This window comes from Erpetoichthys calabaricus, chromosome 5, assembly GCF_900747795.2.
Source record: "Erpetoichthys calabaricus chromosome 5, fErpCal1.3, whole genome shotgun sequence".
NCBI lineage: Eukaryota > Metazoa > Chordata > Cladistia > Polypteriformes > Polypteridae > Erpetoichthys > Erpetoichthys calabaricus.
In genome coordinates, this window is record NC_041398.2 from 115,560,226 (window position 1) to 115,587,082 (window position 26,857).

Genomic DNA, 26,857 nt, shown 5'->3' on the forward strand with positions numbered 1-26,857 from the left:
TTAGGAAGTCACTCTGTGACCACTCTGCTCTGGCCTAGTCACAGAGTTACTGTATGTTTAAGAATAAGCCTAAAATTAGCACACCATATGAAAAAACAAGTAGTGAAGGTTTAGCTGTAAATGGAGAAAGCCCAGTCAACAAAGCTCTGGCTTCTGCGTCCATGAATTGGGTTAAGCAGTTCTGAGAATGCATTTGTTATTTTAGTAACATTTACTGATTATTGAAAAAAAAATGGGTTCAGAAAAAGTTAAACATTTTAAATGTTAGATATTAACTAAGAAAGGTAATTGCTAAATAGCTTAAAATGAAACAATGCAGAAGTTTGTAAAATTATGTTTGATATAGCTGGTATACGTGTGCTCCCATATTCAAAAAATATGCATTTTCATATAAATTTAAATGACCCTATTATCACTGTATGGATCTTTGTGAGCATGAATGTGCCATGAAACAGACTAGCAATCTCTTCATGGTTGTCCCATGTCATTGGGTTCATATGCGCTACAAATCTGTAAGTGACAAGTATGTTCAGAAAATGGATGACTGTTTTACGAGCTATATATTCTCTCACTGACTCTGCCCAATTTTATAGGCTGCCAACATCAAAACTGTAAATTCAGCTCTCTGATGGAAAGCTTGGACTTTTGCAATCAATTGCAGAGCACACCCGATCATAACAATAGTTTGGCTTCTTTGTCGGTGTTGTCTCTGCCTCACCTGAGTCAGACACATTAATAGGACTATCTCTTGCAAAGACCTCTGTAGATTCCCTCCAAACACAATCAGCAGCTGTCTTGAAAGAAAATGTTGAACATTTGGGTCTAACCTTTTGTGATGCATTGTTAACAATTTGACGACTATTAGATGTTGCAATCTTAATCTTTAAGGCAGCATCTACACGATCTACCACGGTGTAGGTTCCAAGACTTCCATCTTCAAATCCAACTATGATATTTAAATGTCTCTGGGACAGACCAAGAAAAGTAGGAGTTTTGTAAAGTGAACAAGCACCAATGCTTTTGCCATCTGCCAATCTCATAACAATCAGGCTGAAGACTAAACCATTGTCATCCTCATCATCACCATTTTGAAAACAAATATACACAAGATAACGTCCATCGCGAGATAATCTCTGTCTCCAGATGACACCAGAAGCATGAACAATCCTGAGTTTTCCACTGTGCAAATCAAGGACATTTATGTTTTCATCCCCTCTTGAAACAATTCCTAGTTTGCCATTGGGAGATATTTGAAAATCTTCTAGATTTTTTAAAAAATTATTAGGAAGCTGTACTCGCCTACAGATGGACTCTTCTGCCACACTCCAAATGTAAACAGTTTCTGCGGATGTAATAAAAACTACAAAGTCCGGGCAATCAGGAATAAGTTTAAAACTAACAATACTGGTTCCATCATCACAGCAAAATTTTTTACTAACGCTTCCTGACCATAAACTCACTGCTAAGAGCTTGTTTTTTGTCATGCCAATTAAGAATGTATTAGCTGTTGTTATAAATGCATTTTGTAGGGCCACAAGAATATTGCAGACCTTGTGGCCAGTAGCTAATCTCCACACTCGAGATGCGTTTTGTTCACATAGTGAAACCACAAATTGATCATTGTGAGTAATCAACAGTTGAGATATTTTCTGCCCATTGATACGGAAAATATTCTCACCTGTTACAGTGTGCCATACATATTGACTGCACTTATCATCTGAAGTGACCATTAAATCCCCTGATGACGTTAACACACAGTTCTCCACAATTCCCTCATGTTTAAACACAGACTCAATAAAGCCTGTGCTAAAATTCCACTTGTAAACTGACTCAGAACCGTCAAGGGTATAGATAAGTTCCCCTCGGCCAGGTAACAACAGACTCTGAATGGGCTTTCCAGTTTTGTCTATGTTGGACATTGCTGTAATAATATCTATGTCCCAAATAGACACCACCCCACTAGTCGTAAGGGACAATAGCAAGTTGTGATGATTAGATTTAATTAATTTGACTGTGGCTCCTGAAATTTCTTGTAAGCTTGCCATGCACTGCCCGCTGTCTCTTCGCCACACAAAAATGGAAGAGGTATTTTCCATGGAAGCTACAATACATTCTGCAGTTTTTGAAAGGACTGCAGCAACAAAACGCTCATTCCTTTTGGCTTTAAACTTTTCTGCCATCTTCCATAAACCCGTATCCAAAACCTCAATGCTCCTGGCTTTGCATATTAGAATAGCACTTTGGTCTTCTGACAGCTCAATGCTAACTACTTCATTGTCTTCTCCTCTACAGTCAAAATCTTCAATTACTTGGGGGTTAGTGATTTCTTCTGTATTCCAAACAGAGAGACTTCCTTCATTATCAATCATTACCATTTCTTGCACAGTATCCAGAATAAGAAGTGCTTTGACGAACCCCCCAGAGAACTCGGATGTCACAGTGGACAACTTTTCTCCACTCCCCAAATGAAATATTGTTGTGGTGTTGAGGTACTGTCCACAAAAAGCATATACTCCATCTGGTGAACACTGAACACAAGTTACTTCATACCAACAGTGAAACTGGTATAAGGGCCAGCCATAAAGGAGATCAATTACATTAACATCTTTACTTGCTTCAAGCCACGCGAGGGCATGGTTACTAGATAACGTGAAACCATTGATGAACGCAACACCTCCTGTAACGCCGCTATGTTTTGAACCCTTGATCTCTACTTCTGACAAAAGGCAGGATTTGTGATTATCATAAATAAGCAATGTGTTTTTAGTTGTTGCCACGACAAGATATTTCTCATCACTTGTAAGCTTTATCCCAAGCACTACAGAATGAGCAGTGTCAATCTGCCTTAAGAGCTGCCTAGTTTCAACATCCCATGTGCTAATGGAACCATTTTCCAAAGCAGCGATAATAATACTAGGACTCAAAGTTGGGAGAACATCAACAATTTGCATGTAACTTGAAGAAAGTGGAAGTCGTTCCGGACTATAGATAACATCCATAGAGGAATGTAAAGGAACAATTGAACAGTATTTAGGCCCATCTTTATCACATTCCAACAGAAGATGTCTTAGCTTTGGCAGTGAGGTGACCACCGGCAATAGTCTCTGCTGTAACTCTGCAGAAAGGGAATTTGGATTTTTTATCACTTTAAGTTTTATGCTGCGAAGAGTGCTTGCGAGAAACTTGAGCTCTTTCTCCTGTGTATAATTATAACCTATATCAATATCCATGAGCGCCCTTTCAAACTGACCAATTTTGATCATTGTGTAGAGCCAGCTGAAATCCATTATGACACCAAACATTAAGTCATCTGTCCTTCCACTCCTGGTTAAGTGATATAATAGTTCTGTCATTTTCCGGTGATTCACAAAGAAGATGTCTGGATCAAGAGAGCTACACTGAAACACCCAGGGCTGTTCTGGTGTTTGTCTGTCATAGGAAGACTCATCACAAATTGCACTTTCAATACTGTCAGGATTCCTCTGATTAAAATCAAATGAATTAAGATGGTGACTGTCACAGTGGAACATTTTCTTTCTTCCTCCTGACCAGACGCCTAAAAAATACTCAGCAAGAAGACTATGCATCTGGTGCACATCTTCTTCATTGCTGAGGTACAGCTTTTGAGCAATTAACTGTAGATGCCTATTGGCCCATACAAGCAATGTCAAATTTCTAACTTGTCTTTCTATGAGGTATCCATTTAATTCTTCCTTCAGTTTTGCTATGAGAATGTATGCGACCCTTAAAGGATTTTGTAGATTGGTACTTATGATAATGTCTTTTAAAACACTGTTGTCAAGGGAAAGGATGTCTTCTAACTCCATTTCACTTAAACCAGTTCTCACAATGGTGATGTAGCCCAGTGCTCTAAACACAAATTTTGACCCAAGTTTGTTCTCAAGAGACCAAAACAATTGCTCAATACTTTCATGAACAGTAACACATAATGATGAATCATCAACATCTTTGTGTGATCTCCAATGCTTAACCTCCCTGAAAATCAGGTTAACAAACATAGGCAAAGTACACTTTGCAAGTGCCTCATTAACGTAGATTTGTTGCCCTGAGGTGACTTTACGTTTTACTTTCAGCAACTGATGTTTCAGTATCTGGCTACACATTTTTCTGTCACGTGGCATAAGCTCAATGTAGTTATCTTCATCATGTATAAGGCACCTCATTTTTTGTAGAATCCCATGTTTGTTTGGCAGTGTTGAAATAATTATCCTTACAGACCGAGGCAGATTAATAGGGAGCCACCAGAGTTTGCGTGCTTCATCACTGTCTGAAAGCTGTTCTATTGCGTCTAGGACAATCACCAAGGGTCTACGAAATGAAGATTCATTTAAGAGATTACCAAGAAGCTCCTTCAGATCATTTATTTTATGTGGATTACTGTGGACAAGGCATCTGTAGTTGATTGCTATTTGCTCACATATGCTTTGCAGCAAGCTTCGAAGTTCTGTGCTGCCGTCGGTAGAGCCAAGAAATCTAACAATCACTACTGGGTCAGTATCTGGGCCCATCTCCTCTTGCAGCCATGCATATGCCTAAAAAAAGAAACATTTATTGACATTGTTATAAAATGTTCATGCTCAAAGGCTGAGTAATTGCACATGTTAAGTCAAACACAAACATTTGCATTCTTATCAATAAGTCATTGTTTTGCTGTTTTTTAAAAAGTATTGTATTTTATATGTTTTGTAATTGACACTTGCCATGAAATGTATCACTATAAATTATACATTGGAAAATACACACATTATATCTATTTCCAAACATTTTAATTTTATTTTCTATAGTATCCATCTATTAAAACCATATTTTATTAGCATTTTTTCCCAAATATGATTTTTAGTTTTTGACTTTATTGAAGCTGCTTTAGTATTTTAGGTTACCACTGCAAATGTATACTTTCCATCCTGCAATTTGCTTTCAAAGCAAAACAGCACAGTCTACAGTGTCTCTGCCAGAAAAGATTACATTTCAAATTTCCACAATAAATATGGAAGACTATTCATGTAAGTGTAATTAATAATTAAATGAAGTGTTTATTCTATTATTAGGTCCCTACTAAAATTTTGACTTCTGTATCAGTACTAGCTTTCAGACTTTGGTACCGGTACTCGCACAGTTCCAAAGCAAATAGTGGATATCTCCAAAAATCCCCTGTCTTTCTCTGAGCCTCCATTGTGCTCACACTACACTCTGCACCACTTCCCTCTTGATAGCTGTGAAGTCCTGATCACAATGAAGCAATAAGGTTGTCCCACGTGGAGCCTATGGTTTCATTTTGTGAAGTCAATAAAATGGACTTTTTTCCACATCCACAATGGTGAGTGTCAAGGGAAGGGGTGGGGAATTGAGAGGAAAGTTGAAGTTTACTTCTAGCATTGAACATCCTGAATTGCTGGTTCCATACCATGCCATTTAAAATTTGTGTTTTTCGGTACTTTTTCAGTACCTGTATACCATACAACCCTACTTGAATATACTTCAATGTGTTTCAGGGACATTGGGGGCCCAGCATTCCATTCTAGCTGCATCTGCTTCATGGATAGAGTAACATCACCACTACATGGCCAAGCAAGAGAATTAATCTAACACATATACTGTATCTTTGAAATGTGTGTTGAAAACAGGAGTATCAGAGAAAATCTCATGCAAACATTGAGACAGTGTACAAACAAAAAATTTAAAACCATTCATGTAGGGCTGTTAGGCATTTGATCTAACCACTTTGCAACATGTTGATAAAGTTATTGATAAAGAAAAAATTAACATTGAATTAAATAAATACATACCTCTCAAAACAATTAAAGGAACACTTTTTAATCAGAGTATAGCATCAAGTCAATGAAACTTCTGGTATATTGATCTGGTCAGTTAAGTAGCAGAGGGGGTTGTTAATCAGTTTCAGCTGCTTTGGTGTTAGTGAAATTAACAACAGGTGCACTAGAGGGGCAACAAGGAGACGACCCCACAACAGGAATGGTTTAACAGGTGGAGGCCACTGACATTTTTCCCTCCTCATCTTTTCTGACTGTTTTTTCACTAGTTTTGCATTTGGCTATGGCCAGTGTCACTACTGGTAGCATGAGGCGATACCTGGACCCTACAGAGGTTGCACAGGTAGTCCAAATTCTCCAGGATGGCACATCAATACGGTTTGCTGTGTCTTCCACCACAGTTTCAAGAGCATGGAGGAGATTCCAGGAGACAGGCAGTTACTCTAGGAGAGCTGGACAGGGCCGTAGTAGGTCCTTGACCCATCAGCAGGACCGGTATCTGCTCCTTTGGGCAAGGAGGAACAGGATGAGCAATGCCAGAGCCCTACAAAATGACCTCCATCAGGCCACTGGTGTGAATGTCTCTGACCAAACAATCAGAAACAGACTACGTGACGGAGGCCTTAGGGCCCAACTTCCTCTAGTGGGCCCTATGCTCACTACCCAGCACCGTGGAGCTCAATTGGCATTTGACATAGAATACCAGAATTGGCAGGTCCACCACTGGTGCCCTGTGCTTTTCACAGATGAGGGCAGGTTCACCCTGAGCACATGTGACAGACGTGAAAGGGTCTGGAGAAGCTGTGGAGAATGCTATGCTGCCTGTAATATCGTTCAGCATGACCAGTTTGATGGTCAGTGATGGTCTGGGGAGGCATATCCATAGAGGGGCGCACAGACCTCTACAGGTTAGACAACAGCACCTTGACTGCCATTAGGTATCAGGATGAAATCCTTGGACCCATTGTTAGACCCTATGCTGGTGCAGTGGGTCCTGGCTTCCTCCTGGTGCATGACAATGCCCAGCCTCATGTGACGAGAGTATGCAAGCAGATCCTGGAGGATGAAGGAATTGATACCATTAACTAGCCCCCATGCTCGCATGACCTAAATCCAATTCCAATAGAACACCTCTGGGACATTATATTTTGGTCCATCCAATGCCACCAGGTTGCACCTCAGACTGTCCAGGAGCTCAGTGATGCCCTGGTCCAGATCTGGGATAAGGTCCTCCTTGACGTTGTCAGGCATGCATACAAGCATGTGGGGGCCATACAAACTACTGAGTACGATTTTGAGTTACTGCAATTAAATTTTGGCAAAATGGACTAGCCTGACACATCATTTTTTCACTTTGATTTTTGGGGAGTCTTTGAATTCAGCCCTCTGTAGGTTCATAATTTTCATTTACATCAAATGATGTGGCAACCTTTTGTTCCTAACACATTACCCAGTCCATATCAGTATAGATATCCAGCATGATTTTTCCCATTGAGATCTGATTTGTTTTCAAAGTGTTCCTTTAATTTTTTTTAGCAGTTTATTTTAGCATTTATATTCATTTACTACTGTAACAATCTATTTATCTATTGCTCATATTGAATTTGGACATCGTACCTGTGTATGTTTGGAGCTCCCTTCATTATCCCTGAAGATATGCAGATTAGGTTGATTTATGATTTGAAATTGGCTTAGTGTGGTTGCACTACCTTGTTAAAACTATAACCAACTCTGTTAAAGAGCAAAGTCACCCGGGGCCTGTAGGGGTCTTAATCTGTGCTTTTGTTGGTGTGCCTGTGATTATTCCTTGTAACGTATGGTGCAGGAATGTTTCAAGCTTTGTGCCCAGTGCTACTGGAATATACTCAGAATAAGTCATGTTATGTTAAATTAACAAATTAGCTTTGATTGCCCATTTTGCAAATACAATATCAAACATTCATAATAAGTTAAAATCATAGATCTCTACTGTACATTTATTATTCATCTTGAAAACATTGTACCAGTGACAGATGGATTTCTATATTGTTTTGTGCTTACTTTATGTTCATCAAAACAGATTCTATTAATGTTTTTGAACTTGACATTAGTATTTTTGTCATAAAATGTAAGCATCTGTTCAAATGATACTGGCTAAGTACTGTCCTATTTAAAACTGGGGAGAAGTTAGAATATCATTTCTCCCTCACTTTATCACTGACCAATTCACTGGTTCATATTCATATGCTTAATTTTTACCCACTTTGGGGGTTTTGAGGTTAATTTTTTTAGTTCTACTAAGCTAAGCCAGTTATGTTGGCTGTCTTCATTTTAATTTTGATGAAACCCTATAACTGAGTTAAGGAGTGAACACGTCACATTGAGGTCACTGCTATGTACTAAAAAGCTTATCAGTGAAATAGTTCATAGGTGCATCAGGCTAATAACTCTTATTTTTGCTGAGCTGATCAGTCTTAGTCCATTGTTCAAGTTCAAGCTCACGTGTGTTGTGACAGGGAACATCACAAACATATTACAGTATTTTATATACATTGAAAATGTAATGAAAACTAAAAGCAAAAGGCATTAAGAATAAAGATAATGCTAAAACCAGCTAAGATGATAGTGAAAGCTTTGCATTGAGTACTACAATTAGCAATTACTACTATTAATTAATAATTATAATTCTAAATTATAATTAATAATAGTTATAATATATATATTATATATAATAATATATTAATTATATATTATATATTTTAGTATATATTGTATAATTATATACTATATAATAATTGAATTATAAATTAATTACAATTACTACTCAAAAAAGAATACTATTAAAATGTGTCACAAAATGTATTGTGCATTATAAGGTATGACCATGGAGATGGCATATACTTATATGGATCTGTAGTTTTACTCTGTGATTTATTGAGAAATATTAAAAATCTCATTAATTAGCTTTTATCTTCCATAAAAAGTGTTTGCAAGTCTGGTACAGTTTATGAGCACAGTATGTTATTCTGGTACTGCTCCTACTAAAACAATCAGTTTTCATATACACAAAGAAAAGTACCCTAGGTTCTTGTCTATAAGCCGGACTCGTGTATAAAGACCAAAAATCATACGAATTTTTAAAATAAAATCTTATCATAGATAAGCCGGACTCATGGATAAGCCGAACGTACTATAACCTATAACTAATAGAAGGGAGGGAGGTCAGTGGTCTCACTCGCACCCATTTAATTTCTTTAAGGGGGGAGAGAGTGTGAGATATTGGCGTCTCTCTCACTCCCCGCATGGCGCGGTTGGAGCGGCCGGAGAGCATTCTTTCTGCTCTGGGCGTCGCCGAGTCAACACGCGCGCGTATCGGTCATTTAAATTGTGATTTTATATGTAAGCATATTTAAATATATATCGCGGATTTTTTGCTGGTTCGCGGATTTCTGCGGACAATGGGTCTTTTAATTTCTGGTACATGCTTCCTCAGTTGGTTTGCCCAGTTGATTTCATACAAGGGACGCTATTGGCAGATGGCTGAGAAGCTAGATTGCTTACTTTTCTCTCTCTCTTGAGCTGACTATCTGTGATCCTGATGTATGGGGATTGAGCAGGGGGGCTGTTCGCACACCTAGACGATACGGACGCTCGTCTAAAAATGCTGAAAGATTATCTTCACATTGCTATCTTTTGTAAAGCTGATTCCTGAAACGACATGCTGCACAGTGCTTCGCATACTTAAAAGCTTGAAGGGCACGTATTGATTTTTGACTGAAAAACAAACTCTGTCTCTCTCTCTCTCTCTCTCTCTCCCTGCTCCTAACGGAGGGGGTGTGAGCTGCCACCTTCAACAGCTTTGTGCCGCGATGCTTCGCATACCTAAAAGCCAAACAGCACCATTGATTTGTTTGCTAGAGATTGTTTTCTCTATCTATGTGACATTCTGTGCTCCTGACACACTCCTTTGAAAAGGAAGATATGTTTGCATTCCTTTAATTGTGAGACAGAACTGTCATCTCTGTCTTGTCATGGAGCACAGTTTAAACTTTTGAAAAAGAGACAAATGTTTGTTTGCAGTGTTTGAATAACGTTCCTGTCTCTCTACAACCTCCTGTGTTTCTGCGTAAATCTGTGACCCAAGCATGACAATATAAAAATAACCATATAAACATATGGTTTCTACTTCGCGGATTTTCTTATTTCGCGGGTGGCTCTGGAACGCAACCCCCGCGATGGAGGAGGGATTACTGTATAAGCCGGATTTATGTATAAGCCGATATTCTATTTTTTCATTTTCACAACTTTTTTCATTAGATAAGCCGCGGCTTATAGACAAGAACTTAGGGTAAATGGTTTGCTTCACTCTCTTTGTCAAATATTCAATCAATTTCTATATCCAGCAGTAGGAATCTGACACATTACAAATTGTCTCATTCTGTCTTCTTATTAAAAAAGGGTAAAAATGAGATTACAAACAGGATTATGGGATGTCAACTGTTAAAACTAGAAGTTAAAAGAAAAGAGACTGACAACTAAGAACAAACTAGGCAATAATAACAATGGACACCCCAATCCATGGAGATATGACGATAGCTGTTAATACTCTAAGGAAACTTGGATTTGAAAAATGCTAGTCGTTACTAAAAAAAAAAAGGTGAGAAACAATAGCTACAAATATATCAAATTCTCTGGTTTATTTTGTAAATGATAGTACATAGCCTAACTAAATCAAATATCAATCAACTATCTGTAAATTTGGGTCAGCTTGGTGGTACCTTGTTTACGGCTGCTGCCTCAATCCTGAGCAGGTTTCCCAGGTCTCTCTGTGTAGTCAACATAATGTTTTCATTTCTTCTATGTACTCTGATTTACATCTTATGTCTTAAAGATGTACGCTGCTGCTGATTCTAATATGGCCTGATTAGTGTACTGTATGTGCCTCCTAGAATGTTCTCTAAAATACACTTACAATTCCAATCCCACATTTATTTCTGCCATGCACTGTTTTGCTGGGATGGGTTCTGCCTCCCTATGACCCTACAGTGGAAAAAGTGTGACCAGTAGCAGGGGAAACAAATTCCTTAGGGCTGAATTTAATTTGTGGTTTATAATCACAGATCCCTGTCTGCTATCACAGGTTCCCTTCTTAATAGCTTATTTTACACACAATGCACACTAAGGTAAAAACTTTTCTCATTTTAGGACGATAAAACTGTGGACATGTGAGCTACGTAGGAAATAATGATAATCAAACAAACTAGGCTCATCTGTTGCTACCTATATAAGGGGAAGCAAAAGGGCAATTTGGGTCAAACACTATAAAGTTAAAAACAATTCTGAATTAAGTTTTTGCCTGCTGACTGTAGCCAAGTAAAAGAAAACACTGTGTGCAAATCAGGAATGAGAAATACAGTAAACACTTTGATACTAGACTCGCATTTTAAAGTGTTTTGTTTTTTTTTTACCATAAACCAGACTAATGAGTTTCCATGCTATAATCTGCTCTAATGCTGCTTTCATGTCCCAAGTTACAAATTTTATTTTATATACAGTAGCACCATTATTTTTACAATCAGAGCACTTGCAGTGTAATTGGCTTGCTTGGCATCATACAGTGAGTCAGGGGTGAACTGGTTTAGAGTCCATTTCTTTATGTAGTACCTCACATTGCCTACCTATAACTAAAAGCACAAAGCAATTTTTCTGAAATGTGTAAATGCAAAATTTGCCACAAATCATGGCCATTGAGCAACATACCACACTGAATATGAGTTGTGCATAAAGCTAGACGAACTGACCATATCCGATTCAGTATAAATGAAGTAACTATTGTAATTGCACATCTGTTACTGAATCAGGCTAAGACACAACTGAACAGCATTATACAGAGTGACTCGTTTTTCCTTCCATAACACCCATTAAATGTTTTTCAAAATGTCTGTAGCCTATATGGTTATTCTTTAGTGTCCACTGCAGCTCATCCCACATCGGGGATTGAATGCTACTTGCCAATCTAAAGTAAAGCCCAAGCCATACACTAAGAAGACAGAGCAATACTGATTAATTGATAATAATTTAGTTCTGCAACACTGACCAGGATCAATAGCAGTGGAATTCAGAAATAAGCATTGTGGAAAAGGGCAGCTGCATTCTTACTAGAAGAAAATTTCTACAATGTATAGTTAAAAGCTGTAAAATATTCATTTTTTACAGAATGTGGAATTAGTTTCTGTTCTATGTTTCTTTCCTTTTGAACACTTTAATGCTTTTCATCCATACATTTTCTGTACTTCTTTTTTTCAATTCAGGTGCATGGGGAAGTTGGAGCCTCTCCTGACAGCATCATGTGAATGGCAAGAGGTACCTATGGAGTAGCACCTCTTCATGGCAGACTACACACCTGAACACATCAACACTTACTCATACCAGGTCACTTTAGAGTTACCATTCCATTAACTATACTTTCTTAAACCATTTTAGGGTTGAAGTTAAACAGAGCTCATCATTCCAGCAGGATGGAGCTTTGAAGTGGCGCCAGTCAACATTCACACATACAAGGCTAATAAACAATTACTAACCTTTGGGATGTTAAAAGAATAGCTGAAGGAAAACCCTCAAAGGTAGTGATGAGACCAGAATTAAACACATGAACTCCATAGCTATGAGGCAACAATGTTAACCACTGAGCCACAATTGTACTCCTACACAAGCTCGGAATATTGTTACAGAACACCTCTGTAATCAAAAAGAAAGTCACCATGTTTATTAGATTTATGTTCATCACCAATACGATTACTTTATCAGTAACAACAATTAATGCATGTTATATGACTGGTGATGAGTATGGAACAAACGAAAATTCATTGTATGACATTTTAACAGAAAAGCATAGAAATGGTTGCAGCAAGTGACATAATTCTTACTGGCGAGTGTATTAAAAGGAAGCAACTGTGTTCTCTTTTTTCTTTATATATCTACAAATACTTCAGTGGTTTTACTTGACTGAATTTGTTTAAATCTGCTTTGAATTTCTAGAACAGTCTGTAGAATGGCTGGGTGAATTACAGCAGATTGACAGATGCTAACAAATGATAGATGTGGTGAACAAGATTTCATGCTATTGATTTTACCAGCTAAATTTGCAATGCAGATGACAGTAAAGGCCTAATGACACATGATGGCTAATCAGAGACCAAGCACGGAGGACGTTCAATGAAATACATTAATATGATTCAAACATTATTCAAGCACATAGGCAATACCACACAATTTGCATTTGCACAGGGTGGTGGTCAACACTAATGATCTGCACTTCCTTTCAATGGCTGAGCATTACTGAAGTTAAATGCTGTATCAAGAGAAAAACCTGCCTGATGCACACTGACGGGTTAAAAATATCAACATGTGCAAAGAGCAGCCTGCTCTTCTGGTGATCAGACTAATTTAAATGTTTACGTGCCTGGTTCCAGTCAGTGTTTCATTTTTGAAACTCTTCTCAGAGTTAATTAGAGTGGCTCTACATATGAGAGGACAGAAACTGTAATAAAGATGGTGAAAAAGCTATTTTTATATAAGTTGAAAAAAGTCAATACACACTACTGATTCCCTCTGGAAAAGAAATCACATTACCATACAGTTCACAATATGCTTTTCCCATTTAGACCTTTATATTAACCACATGTTCTTTAGCATAAAGTATCTCATTGCTTCATAATTACTGTTTTAATTATGTTCCATTCTAATCTGATTTCTTAACACTATTTTTTATTATTTCACACCATATTATTTGTCTGTAGAAAGGCCTCTTATACCCAGTTCTAAGACTCTCTGAGTATCTACTTCATGGGTTCTAAAGAAACGTTGATTGCATTCACTGGCACTCATTACTTTTGTATTTTTCTATATTAAAAATCTAATGAGAATCATGAAATTAAATATAAATGGGTAGTCTGGGGTAATGCCTAAGGCAGCGGATTTGAAGCCACAAGTTATGTGGTTCAATTCCTGCCTGTACCCTACTGTGTGGCCTTGAGAAAGTCACTTGCCCTGCCTGTCTTTCAACTCCAAAAATATCTGTAAACACTTATAATGTTTTCTGATCTTACAACTTCCAATGATTAAAAGCATTAGCCAAGTCTATTTTTATTCATTCTTTACTTGGATTATGCACTTCTCAGATGTTATGTTACTCTGTATACAGTATTAAGTCTAAAATTAGGTTTATCTGCCTGTTTCTGTATGTTTTACAATTGGGCATCTGATGCTCCTAACATCATCTGCTCTTGAGGTGTTCACTGCTCACGATGTCATGGTGGCCATCTTACACAAGAGAGATATACAGTAACATTGTAAACAGGCAAATTCAGTTCTTGAGCAAATAAAATTAAGGCATCTAAGAAATTTAAATGAAGACCGCTTTACTCTTTAGAGTTTTGTTTGATCTTGGCATTTAGTGAAAAACTGCTGGTTTAGATGCCACTTGCTTACTGACTATAATAATGCTTAGCTTGAATGAACATTTGCCACTCAAAAGAAATAAAAATAGTCTAAATCACTCATTTATGGAAAGTTCTAAACAATCATTTAAATTAACGATGGGCTTTCTTTGGGGCAAAGAAGTAGAGTAGTAGTGATGTCACATGTCACGACCCTGACATGTTGCAAGGCCAGCAATTGATGTTGTTGCCCCCATATGAACAGTAAATGAAATTGAGAACAAAATGGTGATCCATTGGTGTCACCAAAACAATGATAAAAATAAAAATCAAAAGAATGCTAATACAGAAGAAATATATATAAGAAAATATATCGGGAAGTTCCTTAGATGTACTCATGACAACATGTATGTATGTATGTATGTATGTTTATCTTAATTCTAAACAGATTCAAGCTGAGTCCTCAAGAAAAAACATCTTGGCTTCTTTTTCGTATACTAAAATGTGACAATTATACTGGTGAATGCTATTCCTTAGTGTGACTATGAAATGTTGATCACCAGCTATTGGCAAGAATGACACCTTATTTCTATTAAACTGATGTTTAAATAACAGATGCACTCTATTACAGTTTGAAAAAAAAAAATCAACAATACCTTGCATAAAGTCACTTTTATTAGTTTACTAATATTATTAATACTGTGACATTACTATAATGGTCTAAGTAAGAACACCAGAATGAAAAATGTATATTTAGGTTCACAGGAAGTATTCTTAAATAATACGTTGAAGTATACTAATAAGAGACACTTCACGTAAAACTTTCCACATTGTTTTATTTGGCTACAAATGAGGGAATTTAGTTTGCTCATTGTCAGTTTTCATGCAATTTTTTTACTCTGTAAAGACACATTTTTCTTTCACTCTCATCTATTCCTTTTGATTCTGTGGTTATTTATGTGAGACCAGCTGTGTTATATGGGTTGGAGATGGTGGCACTGACCAGAAAGCAGGAGACAGAGCTGGAGGTAGCACAGTTAAAGATGCTAAGATTTGCACTGGGTGTGATGAGGATGGATAGGATTAGAAATGAGTACATTAGAGGGTCACCTCAAGTTAGATGGTTGGGAGACAAAGTCAGAGAGGCGAGATTGCGTTGGTTTGGACATGTGCAGAGGAGAAATGCTGAGTATATTGAGAGAAGGATGCTAAGGATAGAGATACCAGGCAAGAGAAAAAGAGGAAGGCATAAAAGTAGGTTTATGGATGTGGTGAGAGAGGACATGCAGGTGATGGGTGTAACAGAACAAGATGCAGAGGACAGAAAGATATGGAAGAAGATGATCCGCTGTGGCAACCCCTAACGGGAGCAGCCGAAAGAAGAAGAAGAAGCAGCAGCTCTGGTTATTTATGTCTGTTTTTATTTCAAGTGAGGACTAATGATTATTGAGTTATGATGACTCTTGTTTGAATTGCTCAAGTTACTAAGCTTTTTGCTCACTTATGTCATAAAATTGATAGTTCCTGAGTAAGCTTAGTTTACTTTGCCTTTAGATCTGTCATTCCTGTACTGTTTATGAACACAAATTTAACACAGTGAAAAAGAGTGTGTATGTATACTGTGTAAACCTTTCTTTTTCCATTTTAAAACAATACCTAGAATGTTTAAAATGATCATTTAAAAATTTTCATATTACAGTAATGGAAAATAAGGGCTGCAGTATCACTATTGAAATGTAAATACTGTTGAGCCTCTGAGCAATGAAAGGTGACTAATGTAACATTAATGTCATGTAACTAGTATAACGTGTGAACTTTCCCCACCTTTCTACTGTAGGCTATTATTTGCAACTTGGGACAATCCCAAGTGATGCTTTACATTTTATTATCATGTTACACTCTATGTACATTTTGTTAACACTTTTAGTCAACTGGGTGAAATGGAAAAAGTAGGTTACTTCTTTTACATAAACTTGGTATATGACAAAAATGAAAAAGAGTACATCTATACTTGTAAACTTAATACTAGTAAACTAAACTAAAAAAATGAAACATAACTTCATCACTAATTTTACTTCTGCAGCTCTAAAGATGCTCCAAAAATATACACAGTACTACAGTAACTCTATTTGTGTTCAACATGTATTATTAAAATAAACCTGAGATAAACAGTGATGATTCAAGATAATCGTTCATATACTGTAAACCTCAAAATGAGTACAATTATAATTGCCCATAACATTATTTGTAAGTTAGTTTACACTCAACTTCCTAACCTTTCATTTTTAAATACAGGGTCATAGAGAGCTGAAGCCTATCGCAAAACACATTGGGTGCAAGGAAATCACTAAGCCTGGACAGGGTGCCATTGCAAGACGCAGTCTCACACACACCCCTATAATCACTCATAAAGCGTCAATTCAACCTTAAAACAACAAAACATTCAGAAAAAAAAATACTCAAACATGGATTTTGAAAACTACACACAAGCAACGAATGGGCTGGGATTAGTATCCAGGATTCCTGAGCTGTGAAGCAGCAGAGTTAATCACTAAACCAGCATGCCAACTACCTCATTTTATGTAATGTTTTCAAATACTGTACATTAAATTCAGCATAAGCATGTCTGCAGTACATTCCATATTTGCAAAATGGCCCCCTTTATACTATAAACTACTCACTGTAAATAAGACATTATGTTTGCTACTGAGCTCCAAAACAAATAAAAAAGAAAACAGAAAGGAATTGTAATATCCCCTTTATAAATAAACATTAGAAGGGAAGGAATTTACAGCATGCATAATACAAATATATCTTTCTGGATATGATGCCTGTAGCAAATATTTCTTTTAAATTTGTTGAAGTAATGTACCTTCTGAAGGTGAAATACATTTAAACACTTTTTGAACATATTGAATTTTATGCTTTCAACTGAAAGTAAAAGCTTTTCAATAAAACTAAATAATATCCATTCCAGTCAAACTACTTTTAGAAATTATAGAACAACTATATTGAGACAATCTGTCTCTGGAAAAGGATGTGAACACAGGTCGTTGGAATTACAAGCTGTCATCTCTACAACCACCACAAAGGAGATATCCGTCAACCAGCGGCAGATCTGGCCACAAAGCTGTGACAGTGCTTATCTTGTCCAGCAGAAAACCTCTCTCTCTCTCTCAGCCTGAATTTGTGTTGCTAGTTACATTATCTGGGTGCAATAAATGAAGATCACGTGACTTCTGATTAACTACACCTATTCCGGTATGGCTCCATATTTTAAAGAAAAGATACTATCAAGCTGGACCTCCGAAAAAACTCAGAAATTGTACAAGTTCATGAAAAAAGGGGAAGGACAGAATAAATAAAAGATACATTAAATATCACTCTGCAATAGATCTACTATTAGATTGGAAAGCAAAAATGGCTTAAAAATATGACACTGAATACTAAGTACTGGCATAATCTTTGGTTAATTACTCCTAGATACCAATGATCACCGTTTTGCCAAGTTGAAAATTGGAAGGACAAATAAACATCAAAAAAGATGAAGCACAAGAAGCTGAAAAGAAACACTAGCTCGAAACATGAAAGAAACAAAATCCAATCCAAAGTCTTGGACACCAGAACTAGTACACTGCCTCCCTAAAAACTGCCCAGGTGATGACAGCTTCTGGTAGTCAAGTGATGGCAGTGAAGCACTGTTGCTGCCAAAATATAGCTGCTGCCATATAAAACACCCAGAATGTCAGTGCACATAATAAAGAAAACGATGTTGCAAAATAAATAAAACTAACAAAAAATTTAAGAACATGTCCATATCGGACAAGGGAACAGAAAATAATCCTAAAAATGAATTTTACATGGTTCAAAGCTTTAATTTCACAACAATTAACTTCAATAAAAATGAAAATGTAAATTCCAGATATGCACACATAGTAAAGCCATGCCTCAAAAGTATGATACCAAGCATGGACTTTGAATGTTACAGTACTTATGTAGACAATACAAAAGAACATTTTGATGAGAATGGGCCACTCTTTTCATTGAGCTCAAATATTTCTCTTCATTTAATAATCCCAAAATAGATACAGTCAAAATTTCTCCAAGGTACTGCTTTCAACTACATTACATGAGACTTGATCTGTATATCAGAGATAGGAAAAATTGATACAATATTAATACTGTAACATTTTTCATTGTAATCTATCATCTGTACACCAAGGAAAAGTAAAAGGATTTTTTTGCATTTTTGGATCAAGTATTTCTATAGGAATCATTTCAGCAATACAAATTTTTGTAGTGCTCTAGCTGTTGTAATTAAAAGCATTGAAGTTATTATTACATGTATAAGAAAGTTCACTACAATACTCTGTGCCCTCATTAGCACTGCTGTAGAGATTTCTATACAAAATGCTCGGTCCACGGTTGGCTTAATTTAGTTCTCAAAACACGACAGAGGAAAGTGTAATATGAAACGTAGAATTTACATGCATTGCTACTAAAATCAAGTACTCCTACACGTAACAAGCTGGCACTGTCTTTCTAAACTCCTAGCATTCACAAACTGATGTAATAAATGTAAAGTAGAGAAGCAAGAATCCTCAGTGGAACACGCTGGTTACATTTACCTGCAGTGTTCACAAGAGCTTCCTGGCATCTTATTCAGAAAGCATCAGAGGACTTTTTTCCATGGTTAATTAATAGGGGGACTTTTTATCAATATTTAAGAAGTGAGTAGTACTTAATACATTGCTGTTTGAAAATTCAAGCATTTATTTACAAAATGGCAACTTAATACTCTACCTGTACCTTATGGCAATTTACATTTATGTAGAACCAGGAATTTAAAGTTATATTAGTTTTAGTTTAGGGGAGGTGAAGTTATGTAGACTTTAACTATACCAGAAGGAAATTTGTTTATAGCAGGAAAGTTAAAACATGAGACAGTGTTGAAAGTCAGTAAGCTAAGAAACAACAAATGACAACCATTCTTATATTCAGCATATATGCAACCATCCCTTGCCTTCCATTATAGGAATGGTGATGTACACAATAAATCCCCTAGAGCACTTGAAGAAAAAATCATAACAAAAAAATTTAATTGTCTTCAGCAATTTTTCTCAAGCCTAAACTGTTCAAATCTTTGACGTCACAACAGGTTAATATAATAAGCCAAAAGGAATAACTGATGTTAAAATAAGTATTAGCACATTATTTGCAAAATAAAACAAAGCACAGCACACTAAACAAATATAGTATAACATACAGTAAGGTGGGGACTTCAGAATAAATTGAGGTGGTGCCATTCCTTCAAACTTGTTTCTATGAACAAATCAGAAAGACCACATAAGAAACAGTGTCTTGTATACACCTCCCTCCCTTTATTTTTACAACAAAAATATACACAAAAATAACCCTAAACAATGAATATAAGCAGCAATAATAGAGGTATATAGAAAATAATGTTAATGTTTGTTCTGAAACAGACAAAATGTAACAATTATGATTAAAAAAGAAGAGTTCTGTACACTCTTCCAAATTTAATAGGAAAGAAGACAAGTTACATCAGCACAGTTGGTGTTCCTTACCCATTCAGCACCTGTTCTTATTCTGGATGAGTGGAACATCATAAAGCAGCTCTCAATTCTGGTACAGGATGGACCAAAGTTATTACCATAACTAAAATGAAGACTAAAACTATTAGCAAAAAACACTTAACAAAACTAAAATGCAAAACTAAAGCTATACTAAACTATTAAAGTAACTGAAATAAAATAATAAATTACAAAAAATACTTTCAGTAAAGAATAACTTGGGCTGCAGGGAACCCAAAATGAATCAAAATATATAAATATATATTTGTTGTTTGCTTTTGAAGAAATATTCTGACCATTAGACTCACTGATTGAGACTTGTTTGAGCCCTTTACGTTATTCGTGAGATATCTGCTAGCCACACATACGCCATCAATTCTAAGGTTACAAGTCTCTCATAAACAGCAGCTAATGACTGACAGCAGCTGTTAGCACAGCATTTGCATAAACAGGGTAAGCTGAATATAACCATTCAGAAACGTAAAACATATGAAGCAATAACTAATTTATTGTGTGATAATAGTGAGAACTCTTCAGAAATTGAGAGACAGTGAGAGTATTATAAATTCTACTTCCAGTGAAAATTCTAGTGTTAGTGACACAAAAAAGGTGTTGATTTTACCGTTTACAGAATATCCAAAGCATAAGACAGACACAAAGAGTCTGCTACAGAATTTCAGTCTGTTTATAAGTGATGGCATGTGAAACCAAATTACAAGTGCACATGTGTTCTGATGTCAGTTGTTGACAAACTGCTGGCTTTCTTTGCGCTTCTTATTTATCAAGGTGTACTTCAAAAGCCTGAAAAAAATGTGCTGGTCAAGAAAACCTTTACATTATGGACAGAAAATTACAAGTGAAGATTTTCTGTTTATTTCTTAGGTTGTGTATATTTTGTTGACAACAGTCTACCTCTCACTTTGTCCATGAGAAATGTTTTGACAAATATAACTGTTTTTTGACACGTTGTTTGGGAGATTCAAAAGTTGTAATTGATATAATCCCTCAGAAGTTAATCTTGTAGAAGCCTAGAATGCTGTTTTTAATTAAATTAAATTATTTCATTCAGTAAGTCTACCTGAACTGTGCAGAAGAATTTAACTAAAGCCCTGCACATGTGTCCTTGACCCAGTCCCATCTAGCGTTTTCACAAAGTTTGTTATGTGCTTATTGATATTATATTTGACATAGTTAACTCAAGGTTAGATATGGGGGCTTTCCAGATTGTCTAAAGACTGCAGTTGCTAAACTCCCTGCTCAAGAAAAAATAATCTAGTCTCCTCTGTCTTTAACAACTTTTGACATATTTCTAACCTGCCTTTCATAAGTAAAACTCTAGAAAAAGCAATTTTTCAGAACATTCCATTCTTGTTAAGTTTCAGTCAGGTTTTAGAACAAATCATTCAGAAACTGCACTGGTTAAAGATGTAAATGAGCTGCAAGTTAATGTTGACAGAAGCCACATATTTGTTTTTGTTCTACTAGACCAGACAACAACAGACCATTAACAAATCACAAAGTCAGACAGTGAAAATTGCCGGCATTGATTTAAGAACAGACTAGCTGTGCTACCCATCTAGGATAGGTTGAACTCTAAGTAGTCAACATAGACATCAGTGTTATTTGCAGCGCGCCATCTATTGGAATGTATTTTTTCATGCATATAGTTATAGAATGCCTTTGTTATTCCAACAGATGGCATGTCATAAACCTTTGTAATAATAAAATTCATAGAATATCAAATGCAATGCATATGTCTCTGTCATATACCATTTGGTATGAGATTCATAAGAGAAGTGTTAATGTTTGTGATGAAAGAAGTGTCACTCTCTTTTTGCAGGAATAGACTACTTAATCATTTGTTTTTGCTTTATTCAAGTTAAATTTGGATTGATAATTATCATACAAAAATTTAATTTGTTCAGCACAAATTATCAAAAACAGTTGCTTATATTTGGTGTCTAGTTTTATTTTTGATTATTTTTATGGGATGTACTTCTAAGCTATTACTAATATTAAAAATAAATTATACCTAAACCAATTAAATCTACAGTTTGTCTGATTGTGACACAAAATTAAACTTGATAATATCTTATCTTATGCACTATAATACATAATTACATCTAAAACTGAAACTAATATACATAAAAATAAAATGGAAATGATTTTATGAAAATAAAAAAAACCTGAAATTAAAAGTACACTATGAAAACTAACTGAAATTAAACTAAATTTAAGATCAGAAATAATACAGAAATAAAAACTAGTGTATAAATGCAAAACTATAACAACCTAATACTGTTTCTAGCCTACATGCATGCATATCCACCCAGAAAAGGCATTCCCCTCCACAAAACAGGATTTACGGTGTTAACCCAGCCTTAGCTATTCCTTCGTTCTGCTCTGCGATTTTTTGTTTTAAAAATGTCAGGACTGATGGTGGCATTGCAGGAAATTCACCTTCCGTCTAAGGAACCTACAGGCACACGTTAACCATTCATACTTATAAATGGGAATCTGTTATTTTTACTCATCCCCTTTGAACGCACAACAACACTAAAACAGTTCAATAAAAAGGCAAAATGCAAATACTGAAAACAGTGATATAATACTGCTACATAGATAGAAACAATATTTTAAATATGAAGCTGTCTACTCTGCTATTGCCCGACAACCCAACTCCAAAAACATAAGGACTTACCTCACAAGTGCTTACCCAGAGCTAAATTTACAAGTTGTACCAATGAATGTGTTATGTATTGTAACCAAGTCTTACTTAAATGACATGGATTAAGTCAAAAGTTATTCTTATCAGGAGTAATTGTCAAGATTATATCATTGTTTTGTACCAATTGTTACTTTGAATTTAATCATTTTCTCACATTCCTTTTAATCTTCAGTTCTTTACTTAGCTTTCCTCTCTTTGCTGTTCAGCTTCCTTTATTGTGCATTCCTATACCTTTTATAAACTTTTGCGTTTTGTGTGATTTTTAGAAATCGTGGACAAGCAAATACTCACACTTCACGACAGAGTCACCAGTCGTATATGAGCTCAACCTGCCCAAGCACGTTCAGTCCAATTGACATGAGTGTTTAGTTGTTTAGGCTGTATATGTACAACGCACACTCACTACTCAATGAATTATGGGAAATTTGAAGACAACATCAGAAAATCGGCTCTTGAGACTGCTCATACTATAAGACAGCCAAATGAAATTTCTGACATGACAGAAATTCTTCTGATCATGCAACAACATAATCTTAAGATGCAATCAGGCATTGCAACCCCTTTCATACAGCATAAGAAGCAAAGGCTGATAAAGCAGCAGTTCAGGCCTGTGGTGAATGCAAATTGGGCTTAGAAATGTGTCAAAATCTCATAGTTTATACCCAATTAAAGACGACTATGCAGCATTCATGCCCATTGTAGGCAAACAATTATGTCATATGCGCTTTCAGTCATTTTAGTATGGACAAAAATGCTTTCCTAAATGTTATGAAAATGCTAAGGTGAGTGGAGATCACTACAATTTAAAAATGAAATTTTTAATTAAAATGTAGTAGTGTGGACATAGCATTAGTATTTCAATTAATCTTTTGTATTTTCCTTAAGAATTTTGTTTTGTTTCTGGGATTTTTGAAATCTTTTATTTTGTATATGTTCTAAATCTGTCTGAGTTATTTATTTTATTTATTGTTAAATCATTAATAGTTTTATTCTTTGAATCAGGGTTTATGAGGTTACCTTCTTCCTTCTGTGATTTATCTAGGCCCTGGGCCTATTTTAAATTTGTAGGCTTTAAGCCTTTTTGAATTAAGTCTGTATCTTAAAAGTAATAGAGTGACATACTTTTGCATATTGATAAAATTTCAACTTTAAATACAAAGGGAATAATAGAATGCAATATGTAGAACTGACTTGTAATGTTTAATATTTTAAAACATACAAAATACAATATTATATGGTTACACAAGTATTGGGACAACAGCATATTATGGGATCCCTGGAAATTCCCACCTATAGTAACCATAATTATTTTTATTATAATTGTTAACTATTTCTTAATTAGGCCTCCATGAACTTGTAAGTAACAATAGCTATCAAATCACTAGCATTACATCTATAATTTAATCCCTTATTCCTCTACTCTAAAAAATTGAATTTTTGGGGTATATTGCCTAGTTGTTATAGTTATATTGCCTTACATTGCTTAGTCCACAATCCTTTAATAATAATGTACTGTATTTGTGTGCTATGAGGACAGATGGCAAATATGGCCTCAACTTGTTCAATTGCTTTTATTTTCACAAAATAATTTAACCTAATGCTTAATTCCTATTTGTGCTGACTAAGCGGTAAATTAACAGCTACCTATTGTTTCTTTCAAAACACTGACTAGGGTGTTGTACCGTGTTAGCCATTATGAATGTAGAGAGAAGCCAAGCAAAATGACACCTTTTATTGGCTAACTAAAAAGATTACAATATGCAAGCTTTCGAGGCAACTCAGGCCCCTTCTTCAGGCAAGATCTTGCCTGAAGAAGGGGCCTGAGTTGCCTCGAAAGCTTGCATATAACATCTTGCCTGAAGAAGGGGCCTGAGTTGCCTCGAAAGCTTGCATATTGTAATCTTTTTAGTTAGCCAAAACACTGACTAGAAATTCATGTGAATACAACAAAGTGCATATTAATAATTTTAGAGAAATGCTGTTATAATATCACTTTCTTTACTGGCTCTTTAGTGAAACAGGCTCTGCTACTTAACATGTTAAAAAATAAATGAAGTACAATGCTATTTATGGCATGTATAAATTGATTAAAGAGGGCAGTGCAGTAACTAATCAGTATCATCAGTCTTCTAAAATTGATTTACAGCAGGAGATTTCAAGTAATCCCATTGCTAATGTCAACATTTACTTTGATAATAGTTCTGAAAGCAATCTTGGCTATGTCTTATTTTAGTTCACTTTTTTGTCAAATATTTAACTCCCTCAAAAGTTGAACAGTTTGCTTAAAGTCAATGCAATTGCTTTTCTACCACAGTATGTTTCTTGTGAAACTGACAGTCTTTAAAGTATAGAACTTAATTATCAACTTGTACCTTATGCCTTCCTGATTTACTATCAGTTTGATTTTATTGGCAGTGTATCTTAGTATATTCATAGAAAATTTACTTACTTATTCATTCACCTTGTACTGATTTTAAGTGTTTTGTAAAGCTCTTTGTGACAGTGATCCTTATGAAATGCCACTATTATATAAAGCGTGACTGAATGGCTATCGCTAGTGTACACAGTGTTTTAATGTTTTATCTGCCACTTGTAAAATAAGTATTAACTGATACAAAATACAGTGATGGGGAAAAGGATTTTATTCATTTGTGTAGGTCATGAAGTAGACAGACTAGATTAAATCTGTTAGCCAATGAAATGACGTTATGCTGTAAATGTGAGAGCCCAGTCTGAAGTGTGTGGGTATGCAGTATTTTAGCAGCTACGGCAAAAAATCAGTAATTGAATGAAGTCAGAGGATACCTTACAAAATATTTTGGGGTTTCTCAAAGAACATGTTTATACTGTTATGAACTGCAGGAGCTTCTCTGGCTGGTAAAAGTTTGCAGAAATGGCACTGCAGTTGATTAAGAAGCCCCTGATAATACTTTCCTTACAAGGTTTATCTGAGCATAGAGTTGGGAGACAAGTGAGATGAAAGTTCACAGGTGGTCATTGAGACAGGCTAGGGTTTTTGGAGAGCAAGAAAAGCAGGAGAGATGAAAAAGAAGGTTTTAGCAATATTTTGTCTGATTGGAAAATGAGGAAACTTCCCCACCACACAGTCAAAGAAATCAAAATGTTTAGAAAGATCTAGTACTGCAGGATTGTTTGCTTTGGTTCTGCCTTCTTTATCCATCATTTTCTTTTAGCAAAACAGTTATTTCTGCCTGGAGAGACACTTAGAATGTGCTTTCCTGATACAGAGTACATCTGCATATTTATAAAAAATTTTTAAAAAATCACTTCAGGTCAAAAACTAATTGCTTTCAATTATGATGAGGGTATTACATATTTTCTTATTAGGTCCCTGCTAACACATAGATCAATAATAAAAAGTATGGCAGTCTTTAACACAGAATACATCTCAAAACATAGCGAAACAAGCACTGTTATAATGAATACAGATGAGGCAAAATTCATGAATTTTGACCAAATCTGTTACACTTCTTATTTTACAAATTACTGAAAAGTAGTTTATTGTTCAAATGAAACATGCTTTAATTCTGTATGATTTTGTTTATCTAATCCAATACATGTTTAATTAACAGACTACAAATTTCATAAACATTTAAGAAAAATTACCTGCTTTGCCACTTCTGCAAGAAGCAAGGTTTTCCCTGCGCATGGTCCTCCATAGACAATTAAGGGATTTATGCGTGCTGCCTTGCTAGGCAAAATATACCTATGTATAATATTTAATGCTTCACATCGGTACTCATAGAAAGAAGCATAGGTTTTGCACAATGATAAATGCTGAAGTACTTCATCATAAAGAGGATCTGTTTCCGTATCAAAGTTCTGCTGGACTGTGGCTTGTATAATGTCAACCATGTCTTCATAAAACTGTTTACAAAGCCCTTCAACATAATGAGTTTCTACCTCCTGGGAATATCCAAGCTTCATATCACAATGTGTCACAGAAGTATAAACGCGAAGGTTGGAAGATGCAACGATGGTTGGAATAAATTCATCCCTGAGTTTAATGAGTTTCTCATGGGCTTCTTGGTTTCGGATCACTTTCTCATTCTCCACTATAGTGTCCATATACCGACCCATCTCTGGAAGCTTTGCATGCCTGTCAAAATTGGCTATTTTCCTAATGTAGCACACACACTTTTTCAGAAAGGCAGCTGTTTGTTTTCCCAAAGCAAAGTCAAGCTCATCTTCAATTGCTGTGAAAAGATACATTTAAAACTATTACTGTCATGCATTATCCTCAAAACAGTTTATTAAAATGCTTGTATATACATTTTGTCACCCTTGTTGTACCTTTATGAAGAG

The 26,857-nt window shown here is 35.7% G+C and overlaps 1 protein-coding gene across 2 annotated transcripts in view; it reads right to left on the reverse strand.

Annotated features, from left to right (window-relative positions):
• Positions 1 to 350: 350 nt before the first annotated feature.
• The window catches only part of LOC114651910 (NACHT and WD repeat domain-containing protein 2), a 140,940-nt gene continuing 114,433 nt past the window's right edge, over positions 351 to 26,857 (reverse strand). For both annotated transcript variants that reach the window (XM_028801991.2, XM_051928197.1), the window contains 2 exons: positions 26,159 to 26,748; positions 351 to 4,553 (listed from right to left, as the gene is read on the reverse strand). In XM_028801991.2, coding sequence (XP_028657824.2) covers positions 618 to 4,553; positions 26,159 to 26,748 — 4,526 coding nt within the window. In that variant the 3' untranslated portion in view covers positions 351 to 617. The remainder of the gene's footprint in view (positions 4,554 to 26,158; positions 26,749 to 26,857) is intronic.